The sequence below is a fragment of the Rhinopithecus bieti genome, unplaced genomic scaffold (assembly GCF_001698545.2).
Source record: "Rhinopithecus bieti isolate Rb0 unplaced genomic scaffold, ASM169854v2 scaffold_31823, whole genome shotgun sequence".
In the NCBI taxonomy this organism is placed as follows: domain Eukaryota; kingdom Metazoa; phylum Chordata; class Mammalia; order Primates; family Cercopithecidae; genus Rhinopithecus; species Rhinopithecus bieti.
The window spans coordinates 379725-395001 of record NW_016814121.1 but is presented as its reverse complement, the minus strand read 5'-3'; the positions used below and the strand labels follow the sequence as shown (position 1 = coordinate 395001).

The 15277-nt window shown below is 52.4% G+C and overlaps 1 protein-coding gene across 1 annotated transcript in view; it reads right to left on the bottom strand.

Annotated features, from left to right (window-relative positions):
- The window catches only part of NCF1 (neutrophil cytosolic factor 1), a 17653-nt gene extending 14274 nt beyond the window's left edge, over positions 1-3379 (bottom strand). The window contains 1 exon segment of the mRNA XM_017849908.1: positions 3230-3379. Within this exon segment, the coding sequence (XP_017705397.1) occupies positions 3230-3301 (72 nt within the window). The 5' untranslated portion in view covers positions 3302-3379.
- Positions 3380-15277: the final 11898 nt, after the last annotated feature.

The window sequence follows — 15277 nt, the reverse complement described above, 5'->3', positions numbered from 1 at the left end:
GGCCTCCCAAAGTGCTGGGATTACAGGCTTGAGCCACCGTGCCCGGCCAGAATCCCAGCACTTTTTAGGACTGAAGTGGGAAGATCGCTTGAGTTCAGGAGTTCGAGACTAGCCTGGGCAACATAGCGAGATCCCCATATCTACTAAAAATACAAAAATTGGCGGGTGTGGTGCCGCACATCTGTGGTCCCAGCTGAGGCAGGAGAATTGCTTGAGCCTTGTAGGTCAAGGCTTTAGTGAGCTCTGATTGCACCACTGCACTCCAGCTTGGGTTGGGAGGGGAGGGGAGAGTCAGGCAGTTTGGGCATAGTGGCTCATGTCTGTAATCCCAGAACTTTGGGAGGCCAAGGCAGGTGGATCACCTGAGGTCAGGAGTTCGAGATCAGCCTGACCAATATGGTGAAACTCCGTCTCTACTAAAAATACAAAACTTAGCTGGGAGTGGTGGTGGGTGGTTGTAATTCCAGCTACTTGGGAGGCTGCGACAGGAGAACTGCTTGAACCCGGGAGGTGCAGGCTGCAGTGAGCCGAGGTTGTGCCACTGCATCCCAGCCTGGGTGACAGAGTGAGATTCCCTCTCAAAAAAATTAAAAAGAAGACAACATCGCATCTAACATCCACTGACTTGGATGCGCAAACTGAATCTAATGAAGAGAAACCCAAACCAAGGGACATTGTACAAAGTAACTGGCCCGCTCTCTGCAAAACATCAAAGTTGCAAAAGACAAAGACTGATTAAGACTGATCCAGAATCAGCTGGGTGCGGTGGCTCACGCCTGTAATCCCAGAACTTTGGAAGGTTGAGGCGGGCAGATCACCTGAGGTCAGGAGTTCAAGATCAGCCTGGCCAACATGATGAAACCTTGTCTCTACTAAAACTACAAAAATTAGCTGGGCGTGATGGCGCATGCCTGTAATCCCAGCTACTCAGGAGGCTGAGGCACAAGAATTGCTTGAACTCAGGAGGCAGAGGTTGCATGAGTGGAAATTGTGCCACTGCACTCCAGCCTGAGTGACAGAGCAAGACTCCATCTCATAAAAACAACAAACAAACAAACAAATAAAACTGATCCAGAATCAACATGGCGAAACCCTGTCTCTACCAGAAAAAACGAGCTGGGCGTTGTGGCGGGCACCTGTATTCCTAGCTACTCAGGAGGCTGAGGCAGGAGAATCTCTTGAACCTGGGAGGCAGAGGTTGCAGTGAACCGAGATTGCACCACTGCACTCCAGTCTGGTGACAGAGTGAGACACTGTGCCAAAAAAAAAGAAAAAGAAAAAAGATAAAAAGACTGACCCAGATTAAAGAAGGTTAAAGGCCATGACATGGATCCTTGAGTGGATCCTAGACCTGAAAAAAGTTTTTACTGCAGAGGACAAGTAGGATAATCGGAGGAATCTCAGTAAAGTCTGTGGGTGGATAATGGTGTTTTGTCCATGTTAATTTCCTGATTTTGACACGTGCATTGTGATTATGTAAGAGAATGCCCTTGATTTTAAGAAATGCCTAACAACTAGTATTGAGAGGTAAAGAAACACGTCTTCAACTCACTCTCAAATAATTCACAAAATATACCCAGAAAGAGAGGTGTGGATGAAGGTGAGGGAAAGATTATTGGAGTGATTGGTACTGTTTTGAAGCCCAGTAGCCTTTCTGTACATTTGAAATTTCAAAACTGAAAGTTACAAAGAAAAGGAGAAAAGTGACTAGGCATGGTAGCTCACGCTTGTAATCCTAGCACTGTGGGAGGCTGAGACCAGAGAGTTGCTTAAGCCAAGGGTTCAAGATTAGCCTGTACAGGCCCGGCGTGGTGGCTCAAGCCTGTAATGCCAGCACTTTGGGAGGCCGAGACAGGCGGATCACAAGGTCAGGAGATCGAGACCATCCTGGCTAACACGGTGAAACCCCGTCTCTACTAAAAAATACAAAAAACTAGCCGGGCGTAGGTGGCAGGCGCCTGTAGTCCCAGCTACTCGGGAGGCTGAGGCAGGAGAATGGCGTGAACCTGGGAGGCGGAGCTTGCAGTGAGCTGAGATCCGGCCACTGCACTCCAGCCTGGGCCACAGAGCGAGACTTCATCTCAAAAAAAAAAAAAAAAAGATTAGCCCGTACAACATAGTGAAACCTCATCTCTACAAAAATTTTAAAAATTAGCCAGGAGTGGTGGTGTGTGCCTGTAGCCCCAGCTACTCAAGGGGCTGAGGCAGGAGGATTGCTTGGGCCTGGCAGGTCGAGGCTGCAGTGAGCTATGATCGCACCACTGCACTCCAGACCTCATTTCAAAAAAACAGGCACAGGAATGGTGGCTCCCAGCACTTTGGGAGGCCGAAGCGGGTGGATCACTTTGAGGTCAGGAGTTTGAGACCAGCCTGGCCAACATGGTGAAACCCTGTCTCTACTGAAAATACAAATATTAGCCAGGTGTGGTGGCGGGCAGCTGTAATCCCAACTACTCTGGAGGCTGAGGCAGGAGAACCAGTTGAACCCAGAAGACGGAGGTTGCAGTGAGCCGAGATCATGCCACTGCACTCTGGCCTGGGCAACAGAGCAAGACTCTGTCTCAAAAAACAAAACGCAACAAAAAAGAGAAAGGCCTTGGCACATAGGACTAAATGTTCCATACAACCTTCATTCAATTTCCTAAATGTGGTTTCTCCCTGGCCTTCCTATGGGATTAGGGGACCCAGTGGACTTTCCTGTCTGAGCAGGCATTTGTCTAGCCTCCCGGGGGACAGATGGGAGGACTCTTGGCCCCTGTGATGGTGTCACCCTACTGGAGAGGATAAGACTCTAACTGACACTACAAGCAGCTGGGGAGAGAGAGAGAGCTTTAGTTTCCAGGCCTCCCTCCTGGGAGGGCCACTCTCTGATAGCAGGGCTAGCCAGGGAAGGCTTCCTGGAGGAGTGGGCCTTGGACCTGAGAGAGTGGTAGGCTGCCTGGCCATGGCAGGGGAGCAGAAAGAGGACTCCTGGCTAAGTCCGAGGGCCTGGCTGGGGACACAGGCGGGGACAGTAAAGGGCTGGGGCCCAGGGCGGGTCCAAGGGAACTGTCTTCCCCGGGTGGAGTCCAGGATCAGAGGGGTAGATCCAGGCCCAAAGACCAGGGACCGGGTGCTAAGACCCTGCCCCCTTAGTCCTCACTGGAGCTGGTTGGCCTTGGGACTGTAAGGGTGGCCGCGGTGTCCCTCCCGTATCCCCACCATGGGATCCCCTCCACCAGCTACTCACATAGTGCTGGCTGGGTACGAAGCGCTTCTCAAAGCCCAGCAGGGCGATGTGACGGATGAAGGTGTCCCCCATGACTGGGTGGCCTCCAGTGCTCCCTGGCACTTCCAGGCTGCGCCTTAAATGCACTGGAAAGAGGAAGTCGCTTTTGTCGCGGTCAGGACAGGGGCAGGGAGGGTACAGAAAAAGGCTTTGCTTCTTCTTTCAGTTTCTGGGGACTCTTCAGGTTTGCAGGGTGTAAATGGGCAGAGTCACATTCACACACACCTGCAGGGACAAGGAAAAGGGTTTACACTTGTCCTTCCTGTCGCCTACATGGGCCCCACGGGTTTTGGGGGTGAACCAAGCTGCTCCTGCCTCAGGGCCTTTGCATTTGCTGTATCCCCTTGACCATCATTCCCACCTTGACCATATTCCTCGCCTTGACCATGTTCCCCCCATTCATCGTCTTCCCTCCATAACTCTCTCCTCCATTTCTCTGCTCAAATGTCACCTCTTCCGAGAAGCCTTCCTTGATAACTTCACATTGCACAGCAAACTTCATACCTTCCTCAGCCTCTTCCTGCCTCCTTTTTCTGCAGAGCACTTATTAGCACTGATGCATCACCAATTGCATGTTATTTTTCTTTATTATTATTGCTATTATTCTTTGAGACAGGGTCTTGCTTTGTTATCCAGGCTCAAGCACAGTGGTGTGAGCAGTTCACTGCAGCCTCCAGCTCTTGGGCTCCAGCGATCCTCCTGCCTCAGCCTGTGCAGCTGCTGGGACTTCAGGTGCGTTCCACCATGCCCGGCTAATATTTTTAAATTTTTTTGTACAGACAGGGTCCTGCTATGTTGCCCAGGATGGTCTCAAACTACTGGCCTCACATGATCCTCCTACCTCTGCCTCCCACTGTTTTTGTTTTGTTTTGTTTTGTTTTGAGATGGAGTCTCGCTCTTGTTGCCCAGGCTTGAGTGTAATGGCGTGATCTCGGCTCACTGCAACCTCTGCCTCCAAGATTCAAGCAATTCTCTTGCCTTAGCCTCTCGAGTAGCTGGGATTACAGGCATGTGCCACCACACCTGGCTAATTTTTTTTTTTTTTAGGAGAGACTGGATTTCTCCACGTTGACCAGGCTGGTCTTGAACTCCCAACCTCAGGTGATCCTCCCACCTCAGTCTCCCAAAGTGCTGGGATTGCAGGCATAAGCCACCACACCTGGCCTTGCCTCTGCCTCCCAAAGAGCTGGGATTATAGGCATGAGCCACTGTGCCTGGCCTGACTTAATTTTTTTAGTCTCTCCTTTCCACAATGTGTGTCCCAGGAAAGCCAGGGCATGACTGGGTTATCAGGGGCTGTAGCCCCAGCCCCTCCATCTAGTGCCTGACACACAGAGACCATAAATATTTGGATCGTGACTGCAACATTCACTGAGTGAAGGAATGAGTGAGTGAATGAATGAATGAGTGAATGAATGAATGAGTGAATGAGTAAATGAATGAGTGAATGAAGGAGTGAATGAAGGAGTGAGTGAGTGAATGAAGGAGTGAATGAATGAATGAGTGAATGAATGAGTGAATGAATGGGTGAATGAATGAGTGAATGAATGAGTGAATGAACGTGGGCATGGGAGCGTGCATTGCAAGTGCTAGGTGCTCGTCCTTGGCTATGTGTGGATGAGGGCCAGTGACAGCTGCGATGAAAATGGCACAGANTTTTTTTTTTTTTTTTTTTTTTTTTAGGAGAGACTGGATTTCTCCACGTTGACCAGGCTGGTCTTGAACTCCCAACCTCAGGTGATCCTCCCACCTCAGTCTCCCAAAGTGCTGGGATTGCAGGCATAAGCCACCACACCTGGCCTTGCCTCTGCCTCCCAAAGAGCTGGGATTATAGGCATGAGCCACTGTGCCTGGCCTGACTTAATTTTTTTAGTCTCTCCTTTCCACAATGTGTGTCCCAGGAAAGCCAGGGCATGACTGGGTTATCAGGGGCTGTAGCCCCAGCCCCTCCATCTAGTGCCTGACACACAGAGACCATAAATATTTGGATCGTGACTGCAACATTCACTGAGTGAAGGAATGAGTGAGTGAATGAATGAATGAGTGAATGAATGAATGAGTGAATGAGTAAATGAATGAGTGAATGAAGGAGTGAATGAAGGAGTGAGTGAGTGAATGAAGGAGTGAATGAATGAATGAGTGAATGAATGAGTGAATGAATGGGTGAATGAATGAGTGAATGAATGAGTGAATGAACGTGGGCATGGGAGCGTGCATTGCAAGTGCTAGGTGCTCGTCCTTGGCTATGTGTGGATGAGGGCCAGTGACAGCTGCGATGAAAATGGCACAGACTTTGAGTGAGACTTGAGTTCTGATCCTCAAGTAAGCAAATCGTTTATTGAATTGTTCCTTAGAGCTGACTCAGTTTCTTCCAGAGTGAAATAAGACTGTCAGCTTTGCCAGGAAGGGGATATGGGACAAAGAGGTGAGGAGGGAGCAGCGTGCCCAGAGACAGGCTGAGGCCTCTCTCTCCCACTCCCCCTAGAGCCTGGGAGGCCCAGAACTTTTGGAGCTCATTCAAGGTCATGAGTTCATGAGTGGCCAGCCTCAGCCCCAGGCAGCCTGCTGCAGCCTGTGCCTCCCAGCAGGCCAGGGGCTGCACCAACTCACCGTTACCCAAGCCCAGGGTCAGCTTGTGGTCCGGACCTGATCTCCTGGGGGTGAGGGTTGAGGCCTGGCAGATGAAAGCCGAGACATACTGGGCTTTTATTTATTTGTTGGAGGCAAAGTTTCACTCTTGTTGCCCAGGCTGGAGTGCAGTAGTGCGATCTCTGCTCACTGTAACCTCTGCCTCCCGGGTTCAAGCGATTCTCCTGCCTCAGCTTCCCGAGTAGCTGGGATTACAGGTGCGCACCACCATGCCTGGCTAATTTTGTATTTTTAGTAGAGAAGGGGTATCACCCTGTTGGCCAGGCTGGTCTGAAACACCTGAGCTCAGGAGATCCGCCCACCTCAGCCTCCCAAAGTGTTGGGATTAACAGGCATGAGCCACTGTGCCTGGTCTTTAAAAAAAAAAAAAAAAAAAGACAGGGTCTCTGTCACCCAGGATGGACTGCAGTTGCACGATCATAACTCACTGCAGCTTCCAACTCCTGGGCTCAAGCAGTCCTCCTGCCTTGGCCTCCCCAGTAGGTTGGGACTACAGGCACGTGCCGCTGCACCTGGCCTGTTCCTGCTTTTATTATCCAAGAAGTGTAGGGTCCATTCCATCTGCTCTGAAAGATTTGCTTGGCAAGTGCTTCACTTCTTCTTCTTTTGTTTTTTTCTTTTCGAGACAGAGTCTCTTTCTGTGCCCCAGGCTGGCATGCAGTGGCACGATCTCGGCTCACTGCAACCTTCGCCTTCTGGGCACAAGCAATTCTCCCGCATCAGCCCCCCGAGTAGCTGGGATTACAGATGTGCACCACCATGGCCAGCTAATTTTTTGTATTTTTATAGTGACGGGGTTTCACCAAATTGCCTAGCTGGTCTCAAACTCCTGACCTCAAGTGATCTGCCCACCTCGGCCTCCCAAAGCGCTGGGATTACAGCAGTGAGCCACCGCACCCGGCCTTTGCTTCTTTATAGAGAAGAAAAGTCACATCACCTGCCGGCACCTGCTCCCTCTGGTCCTTACTGTCCCCCACCTCCACCCCGAGGTCCCCAGCCCTGGGTGTGAGCAGCCTTGCAAGCCCTTCCTATGGTGATTTCCATCTATGTATCTCGGAGCCTTCCATGCAGAGAGAGAGGCATTTGCAACAGGACCTACTCAGCAATGACAAGGAACTGCCCCACAGGGCGACACCGTGGAATCTTCCAGACACATCACTGCCGGAAGGAAGGCAGGCACAGAGCACATGTTCTGGAGGATGTCATTTATACGAGGCTTGAAAACCGCCCAAGCCAGGCTGTGGTGTTGGAAGCCAGGGTGACCTCTGGGATGATGGCGGGGACAGTCGTGAAAGGAAGGAGCGGGAAGTGGTGGGTGATGTTTGCTTCCAATCCAGATAGATGCTAGTTCCACAAGTGGGACCAGGTGCGGCGGCTCATGCCTGTAATCCCAGCACTTTGGGAGGCCCAGGTGGGTGGATCACCTGAGGTCAGGAGTTTGAGACCAGCCTGCCCAACATGGTGTAACCCGGTCTCTACTGAAAATACAAAAATTAGATGAGTGTAGTGGCTCACACCTGTAATCCCAGCTACTCGGGAGGGTGAGACAGGAGAATCGCTTGAACCAGGGAGGCGGAGGTTGCAGTGAGCCGAGATTGTGCCACTGCACTCCAGCCTGGGAAGCAGAGTGAGACTCTGTCTCAGAAAAAAAAAAAAAAAAAAAAAAGGCTCAGAGCAGACGCTAGACCCGCAGTGGTGCTCACCTGGGCATGTGGAGGCGGGCAGGGGAAGGTTCTAGTGGGGATCGTTGTAAGCAGAGACTTTTGTGGGCTCTCGGCACTTCCTTCCCTTCCTCTAGCAGTCTTTCCACTCTTGCGTAACTGCCTGGCCAGGGTGCTTGTCCTGTAGACACCCCGAACCCTGGCTGTGATCTTTCCACTCTCCTCCTGTGGCCTCCCGAGACCCTGTCACAGTGCTCTGCAGACGGGGCATCCAGCAAGTTTGTTGGGTGAGCAGAGGCAGGAAGCGCTCCGAACTTGAGTTTGACCTTGTAATGACCTCTGTAGCAGGTTCACAGCCTTTTTTCAGGATGACATAGGATTTTTTTTCCCGCTTTTTATATTTATTTATTTATTTTTGGTAGAGACAGGGTCTCCAGATGCTGCTTGGCCTGGTCTCGAACTCCAGCCTCAAGTGATCCTCTCGCCTCAGCCTCCCAAAACGCTGGGATTACAGGCATGAGCCACTGTGTCTGTCCAGGATTTAATTTAATGTGTGGATGAAACAAGGTCCAAATAATTTAATTAAAAAAAAAAAAAAAAAAAAGGTTGGCACAGTGGCTCATGCCTGTAATTCCAGCACTTTGGGAGGCCAAGATAGGGGGACCACCTGAGGTCAGGAGTTTGAGACCAGCTTGGCCAACATGATGAAGCTCGGTCTTTACTAAAAATTAAAAAATTAGCCAGGTGTGGTGGTGCAAGCCTGTAATCCCAGCTACCTGGGAGGCTGAGGTAGGAGAATCGCTTAAACCCGGGAGGCAGAGGTTGCAGTGAGTCGAGATCATGCCACTGCACTCCAGGCTAGGTGACAGAGTGAGACTCCATTTCAAAAAAATAAATAAAATAAAGTTAAGGAAGGAAGTAATAAAGAGATAAGAGAGTTTTTTCAAGGGGAGGAAATAGAATTTCTAAAAATGTTTGTATTGTGAAATATGTCGAAAACCGCATCTCTTACCTAATTATTATAAAGGAGACAGCTGGTGAACCATCACTGGGTGTTAGAACAATAATACCAGGGCCCCAAGAATCCCCCACGTCCCCAGTGCTAACAGGAAGGGCCCCCTCACCCCGCCACCCCGCCCTATGTCAAGCACTATTCTAGGTCCTTTCTAATTACGATCACATCTTCTCCTCACAAGGAGGCTGTCAGGGAGTGGGTCCAATTTTTCCCACTTCACAGACGGGAAAACGGAGAGGAAAACAGATTGCCACAGCTGGTAAATGCAGAACTGGGATATGTTTTGTTTTTGTTTTGAGATGGAGTCTTGCTCTGTCACCCAGGCTGGAGTACAGTGGCGCAATCCTGCCTCACTGCAACCTCCGTCTCCCCAGTTCAAGAAATTCTGCGTCAGCCTCCCGAGTAGCTTGGATTACAGGCTCACGCCACCATGCCCAGCTAATTTTTGTATTTTTTGTAGAGATGGGGTTTCCCCATGTTGCCCAGGCTGGTCTCGAACTCCTGACCTCAAGTGATCTGCCTGCCTCGGCCTCCCAAAGTGTTGGGGTTACAGGCATAAGCCATCGCGCCAGGCTAGAACCATGATTGAACTCAGGCAGTCTGGACCTAGGCCCATGATTTAACTGTTGCCCTCTGATGCCTTGCCCTTGAACGATGTGAATGAATGAATGAATGGGTGGGGGAAGGGGGCTCATGAGGGAAGCTGTCACCTCAAGCCAGGCTGGCGGGCCGTGGGGGCTTCCAGGTCTGAGCTGCCGGTCCTGGCCTTTTTCCAAATGTCACCTTCTCCACCCTCAGGCCACTTGGCCTTCCCCAGATGGGCTGAGCTCGCCATTTCCTTAACCAGGAAATCCCCAAGGCCAGGCCAGTGGGGACCATATGGGGAGAAAGGGAGCTTGGCGTCAGGGCATGGGACCCACACGGTGCCCTCTGTCACAATTTATCAGGAGAGGAAATCTAGCAGTTCCTAGGACTGGAGCAAATCAGCCTTTGTGTGGGACAGTTCTTTCCCAGGTCTAACCTAAGCCTCTCCTGCTGCCTCTTCTTGAGTGAGTGACAGCCAGGATCCATCCCCTTGAACAGCCCTGGGTAGTGGCCTCCCGGGCCAGCCCATAGGACCAGCTCTTCCTCCTGCCTAGGGCAGCAGGATGGGCTCCAAGGTACCTATGACGCGGGCTCTATGTGACCGACCCTGTATTGGCAGGCAGGTGTCAATAGGCAGAAACACTGGCCACTCCAGCCTGGCTAACATGGTGACACCCGGTCTCTACTACAAATAAAAAAATTAGCCGGACGTGGTGACAGGTGCCTGTAGTCCCAGCTACTCAGGAGGCTGAGGCAGGAGACTCGCTTGAACCCAGGAGGTGGAGGTTGCAGTGAGCCGAGATCGCACCACTGTATTCCAGCCTGGGAGACAGAGTAAGTGAGACTCCATCTCAAAAAAAAAAAAGAAAAGGCAAAAAAGAAACGTGGGCCTCTCACTGCCTCCCCAGAGACCCGTCTTCCTTTATCAACCAAATCACCTGTGCTGGGCTCTGCTTGGCAGGGTGGACCCCGAGGCCTCGGCAGAGGGGAATCAGGGACCTGCCCGTGGGAGACTGGCCCAGGACAGAGCTGAACTACAGCCCTGGGAACTCCCTTCTCCCCTAGACCTGATCTCCAGCCCTTGGCCTAGGGACATGAGAGAACGGACTTCAGGCCCTAGGCCTTCAGCTCAGGGGAGTGAGACGGAGGCGCAGGCCGCGCGGGGAGAGGCGCAGGCCGCGCGGGGAGAGGTGCAGGCCGCGGCTGAGCTGTGCACGTGGCTGAAGCTTCCTGAGCGTCCGTCTTTCCATCTGTGAAATGGCACTAACCATTCTACCCACTTCATGGGCTGCCGTGACGATTAAACAGGGTCAAGTACTAGGGTGGCAAACGTTGGCCATCACCAGATACAAACTGCGCAGGGGCTGTCTCCAAGGTGCGGGGCAGGGAAATTGCCAGGTAGGAGGCAGGGCAGCTTCTTGCTGTTTAAATTGAGCTTTGAATGAAGAAAATGTCACACGAAGGACAGCGGGCACCCCAAGTTGCTGGGACCACCGGCCCGGGGCTCTGACAGTGGGGGCAGTCTCATGATGTCCCTTGGAGAGCTGGTCTGGGTGTGGTGCAGCTGTGTGGGTGGCCTGGAAGCTTTCCCTGACATGGCCAGGCTGACAGTAACCAAGCCCATGGACAGGCTGGGCCTGTCACCACTGCACTGCACTGTGGCTTCTGGCCCAGCTCCAGGCACGACATGGGCCTTCATCAAATAGGCACCACAGGAATGGGGACTCTTCAAGCCCCGCCCCTGCGGGAGCCCCACTTCCCGTGCTCAGGGGCCCAGATGCCCTCTGCCATCCAGGAAGGCTAAACCCTGCAATGCACCACCACCCCTGGGGGGTTCGGTGAATTTTTTTTTTTTTTTTTTGAGACAAAGTCTCGCTCCGTTGCCCAGGCTGGAGTGCAATGGCGCAATCTTGGTTCACTGCAACCCCCACCTCCCGGGTTCAAGCAATTCTCCCACCTCAGCCTCCTGAGCAGCTGGGATTACAGGCTCCCGCCACCACACCTGGCTAATTTTTGTATTTTTAGTAGAGATGGGGTTTCTCCATGTTGGCCAGGCTGGTCTCAAACTCCTGACCTCAGGTAATTCACCCACCTCGGCCTCCCAAAGTGCTGGGATTACAGGCATGAGCCACCGCACCTGGCGGATGGTGATTTCTATACACTTGAAATAAATTTCTGTAATGAGAAAATCATGTCCCAAGAGCCAACCAGTCACCAGGTCTGGAGTGGCCATTTCCACATCTCCCCCGCCCCAAGAAGTGCAGTAAAGTCAGCGGTGTTGCGCTCCCTCTGGGACTTGCCCAGGGCCAGGCCCCTGCGCCACTTCCCAGGGGAGATCTGGGACAGTTGCTAAGTCACACAGGCCTGGAGCTGGGGGCGGGCCGCCCGCAGACAGGCGGGACCGGTAGACGCGGCTTACTCACTGAGGGCTTACACAGGTGCAGAGGCACCACAGATCCCCATCACGCATGAGGACAACCTTGTCACCTCCATGGGGCTGAAGCTCATGTCCCGCAGGCCAGAAAAAGAAACTTGGGGCTGTGGTGTCAACACTTGCCACAGCTTCATGAACATGCACCCCGGGTTCCCTGTTCCGGCCCTGTCTTTCTGGAGACCTGCAGTGACTGCTGTCTATCCAGGGGTTTCCCCTGGAGGGTGTGGGCACCGTACAGGAGGGGACAGTTTGAGAGTCAATCGGGACGGGAGTTCAACAGGTCCTTTGGATGTAGCTAGACCTTCTCAGCCTGTGGCATTTGGGACTCTGGGAGGTGGGCCCTCTGCTCTCTTGCTGGCCCTGCCTGTGTCCACCAAATCACCCTCACACCTCTGGAGGGGTCCTCCTGCGTGGGTCCTCACTGCTTTATGTAGCCTGAGGCATGAGCAGTCTTGAGCCCCCGCAGGAAGTGGATGCCACAGCAGGCCCCGCTATTGCTTCTGGGGAGGAAGTCAGGCAGGAAACACCTTCCCCAGCTGGGCTTGCCTCACAAGCTATGTCAGAGCCGGCTTTCCCAACACTTCCTCAAAATTAAGGCGTGGTGCTGGGCGCAGTGGTTCACGCACGCCTGTAATCCCAGCACTTTGGGAGGTCCAGGCAGGCAGATGACTTGAGGTCAGGAGTTCAAGACCAGCCTGGCCAACATGGGAAAACCCGTCTCTACTAAAAATACAAAAATTAGCTGGGTGTGGTGGTGGACACCTGTAATCCCAGCTGCTCGGGACGCTGAGGCAGGAGAATAGCTTGAACCTGGTAGGGAGAGGTTGCAGGGGGCCGGGATTGCACCACTGCACTCCAGCCTGGGCAACAGAGCGAGACTCCGTCTTTGGGAAGAAAAAAAAAAAGAATTAAGGGGGGGTGGGGTGGGGTGCGGGAGGCAGGTAGGGAGGGTGCTCAAGGCAGCTGGGGGGACAAAAGCATGGGCCACAGTCTGGGCTTGGTTTTTAGCCCAGTTCCCAGGGTGAGAAAGCCCCTGTGGTGCAGCCATACCAGGTCCACCTACCCTTTGTCACCGATGGGTCACCAGGCCCCTAGGAACCTGTGATTTCTACAACCGGCTGCAAGCTGCATCCTGTCTGCCTGTGAGCCAGGAGAGCGGGCAGCCGTGGGTGAAGTACAGAGAGCCAGAGCTCGCTTCCCACCATGAATCCGGGCAGGATCTGAACTCCAGGCAGGGGAAGTGATGCTTTTGAGAGTCAAGGACCCACAGCCCAGTCTGTGGGCATCTCCCTGGACTCGCAGGTCTAAGGACAGGGACAGCGGCCTCCAGGATTCTTCCTCTTCCCCATCATAGGGAAACTGAGGCACTTTGGGAGAACATCAAATCTTCAAAACACACCCAAGTCCAGAAACTGGGGCTTCCATTTAGGAAGACGAGCAGCGACCTTTGAGAAGATGGAAGTGGTCACTGGGTAGTGACTTTCCAAAAGATGCCCCTTTGGTGTGTGGCCATGATCTGCCCCCGAATGGTTAAATCCAACAGGTGCCTTGAATTTACTAAGACCAGCGCTTGGAGTATAATGTGGAAACTAGAAAGGCCTGGTCTCTTGATCTTCCTCGCCAGTGGAACTTTTGATCTTTGGAAGGAAAAAAAAAACAGCAGAAATGAGGGCCTGGAGGAGGCTCAGAAAAACCAGCCTACAGCCGGGCACAGTGGCTCACGCCTGTTATCCTAGCACTTCGGGAGGCCAGGGTGGGCGGATCACCTGAGGTCGGGAGTTCAAGACCAGCTTGACCAACATGGAGAAACCCTGTCTCTACTAAATATACAAAATTAGCCAGGTGTGGTCGCACATGCCTGTAATCCCAGCTACTCAGGAGGCTGAGGCAGGAGGTGGGAGGTGGAGGTTGCAGTGAGTCGAGATTGTGCCATTGCGCTCCAGCATGGGCAACAAGGGCGAAACTCTGTCTCAAAAATAAAAGAAATATAGAGACCAACCTACTTCAAAATGCAACTGAAGACACCTACTTGCACTGTATTGGTTTTTCAATCCAGACTACTGGGCTAATGAAGATTTTACTGGGCAAGTTTAACTTCCCCTTCACCCTCTGAAGAATCACATTATCCGCCTTTTAGAAATGCACCGCCTGAGGTCAGGCGCAGTGGCTCACGCCTGTTATCCCAGCACTTTGGGAGGCCGAGGCAGGCGGATCACTTGAGGTCAGGACTTTAGAGACCCGCCTGGCCAACATAGCGAAACCCCGTCTCTACTAAAAATACAAAAATTAGCCAGGCATGGTGGTGGGTGGCTGTAATCCCAGTTACTCAGGAGGCTGAGACAGGAGAATCTCGAACTCAGGAGGCGGAGGTTACAGTGAGCCAAGATTGCGCCACTGCACTCCAGCCTGGGTAACAGAGTGAGACTCCGTCTTCAAAAAAAAAAAAAAAAAAACACACACACACACACAGAAATGCACTGCCTGTTAATTAATTAATGCAGGTAGCTAAGAGCTCTTCTTTTTAAGAGACAGGGTCTCACCGTCACCCAGACTGGTGTGCAGTGGTGTAATCACTGCAGTGGCTCAAGTGATCCTCCCATCTCAGCCTCCCTAGTAGCTAGGACTACAGCTGTACACCATAGCACCTGGCTTAAATCAAATCTTTTGTGTGTGTGTGTGTGTGTGTGTGTGTGTGTGTGTATATATATATATAAAATAAAAATACGTGTATATACCTGAGGCCAGACCAGCCTGGCCAACATGGTGAAACCCCATCTCTACTAAAAATACAAAATTTAGCCAGGTGTGTTGGTGGGTGCCTGCAACCTCAGCTATTCGGGAGGCCGAGGCAGGAGAATTGCTTGAACTTGTGAGGTGGAGGTTGCAGTGAGCTAGGATTGCACTACTGCGCTCCAGCCTGGGGACAACAGCGTAAGACTGTCTCAAAAAAAAAAGAAAAAGAAAAAGAAAAAAAAATGTGTTATGTACACACAGAATTTTTGTAACGGATTGAATCATGAATCTCCTTGGCAAGTCTGTGACCTCACAAATGAGTGTGAAACCAGTAACTGAATGGAGATTTCATGGAAGAGCTGCGCTTTCGCCAACAGCAGCCTTGCCATGGCCCTGATTCTCCAGGATTGGTGCTGGGAGGTGTGGCAGAGGGTGGCACGGCAGGGCACGTTTTAAGGACACGTTCAAAGAACTGTGAGATGCTATCAGAGAAGCAGTCTCCTCCCAGGTTAGCAGGCAGGCGAATCGTGAGATCAGTTTCCCTTTCTGGCAGACGCGGATAGGGTACGGCAGAGGCAGGGACCACGCTGAGAACAGAAGAGCCTCAGAGCCAGTGTTTAGGCTCAGGCAGGAGCGGCTGCTGCATGAGCTCTCGATGGCAGGGGCTTTTGGCTCCCAAAATCGTGTGTGAGCTGCTCTCCATCCACAGCTGGCTGGCCCAGATAGAAGGGTGGGTGGGGGCCCTGGTCCAGCTCAGAGGAGACGAGCAGCAGTGGTCTGAAAAACACCGCAAGTGGCACTGTCCCCGGGAGGCCCGGCGGGCTCTGCCCAGCGCCAGCCTCAGCCTCAGCCTCGGTCTGCGTCCCACCTACGCCGAGCCACCCCCAAACTTCCCCAGACAGAACCATGAAAACAGCCGAGAGAGCAATGAC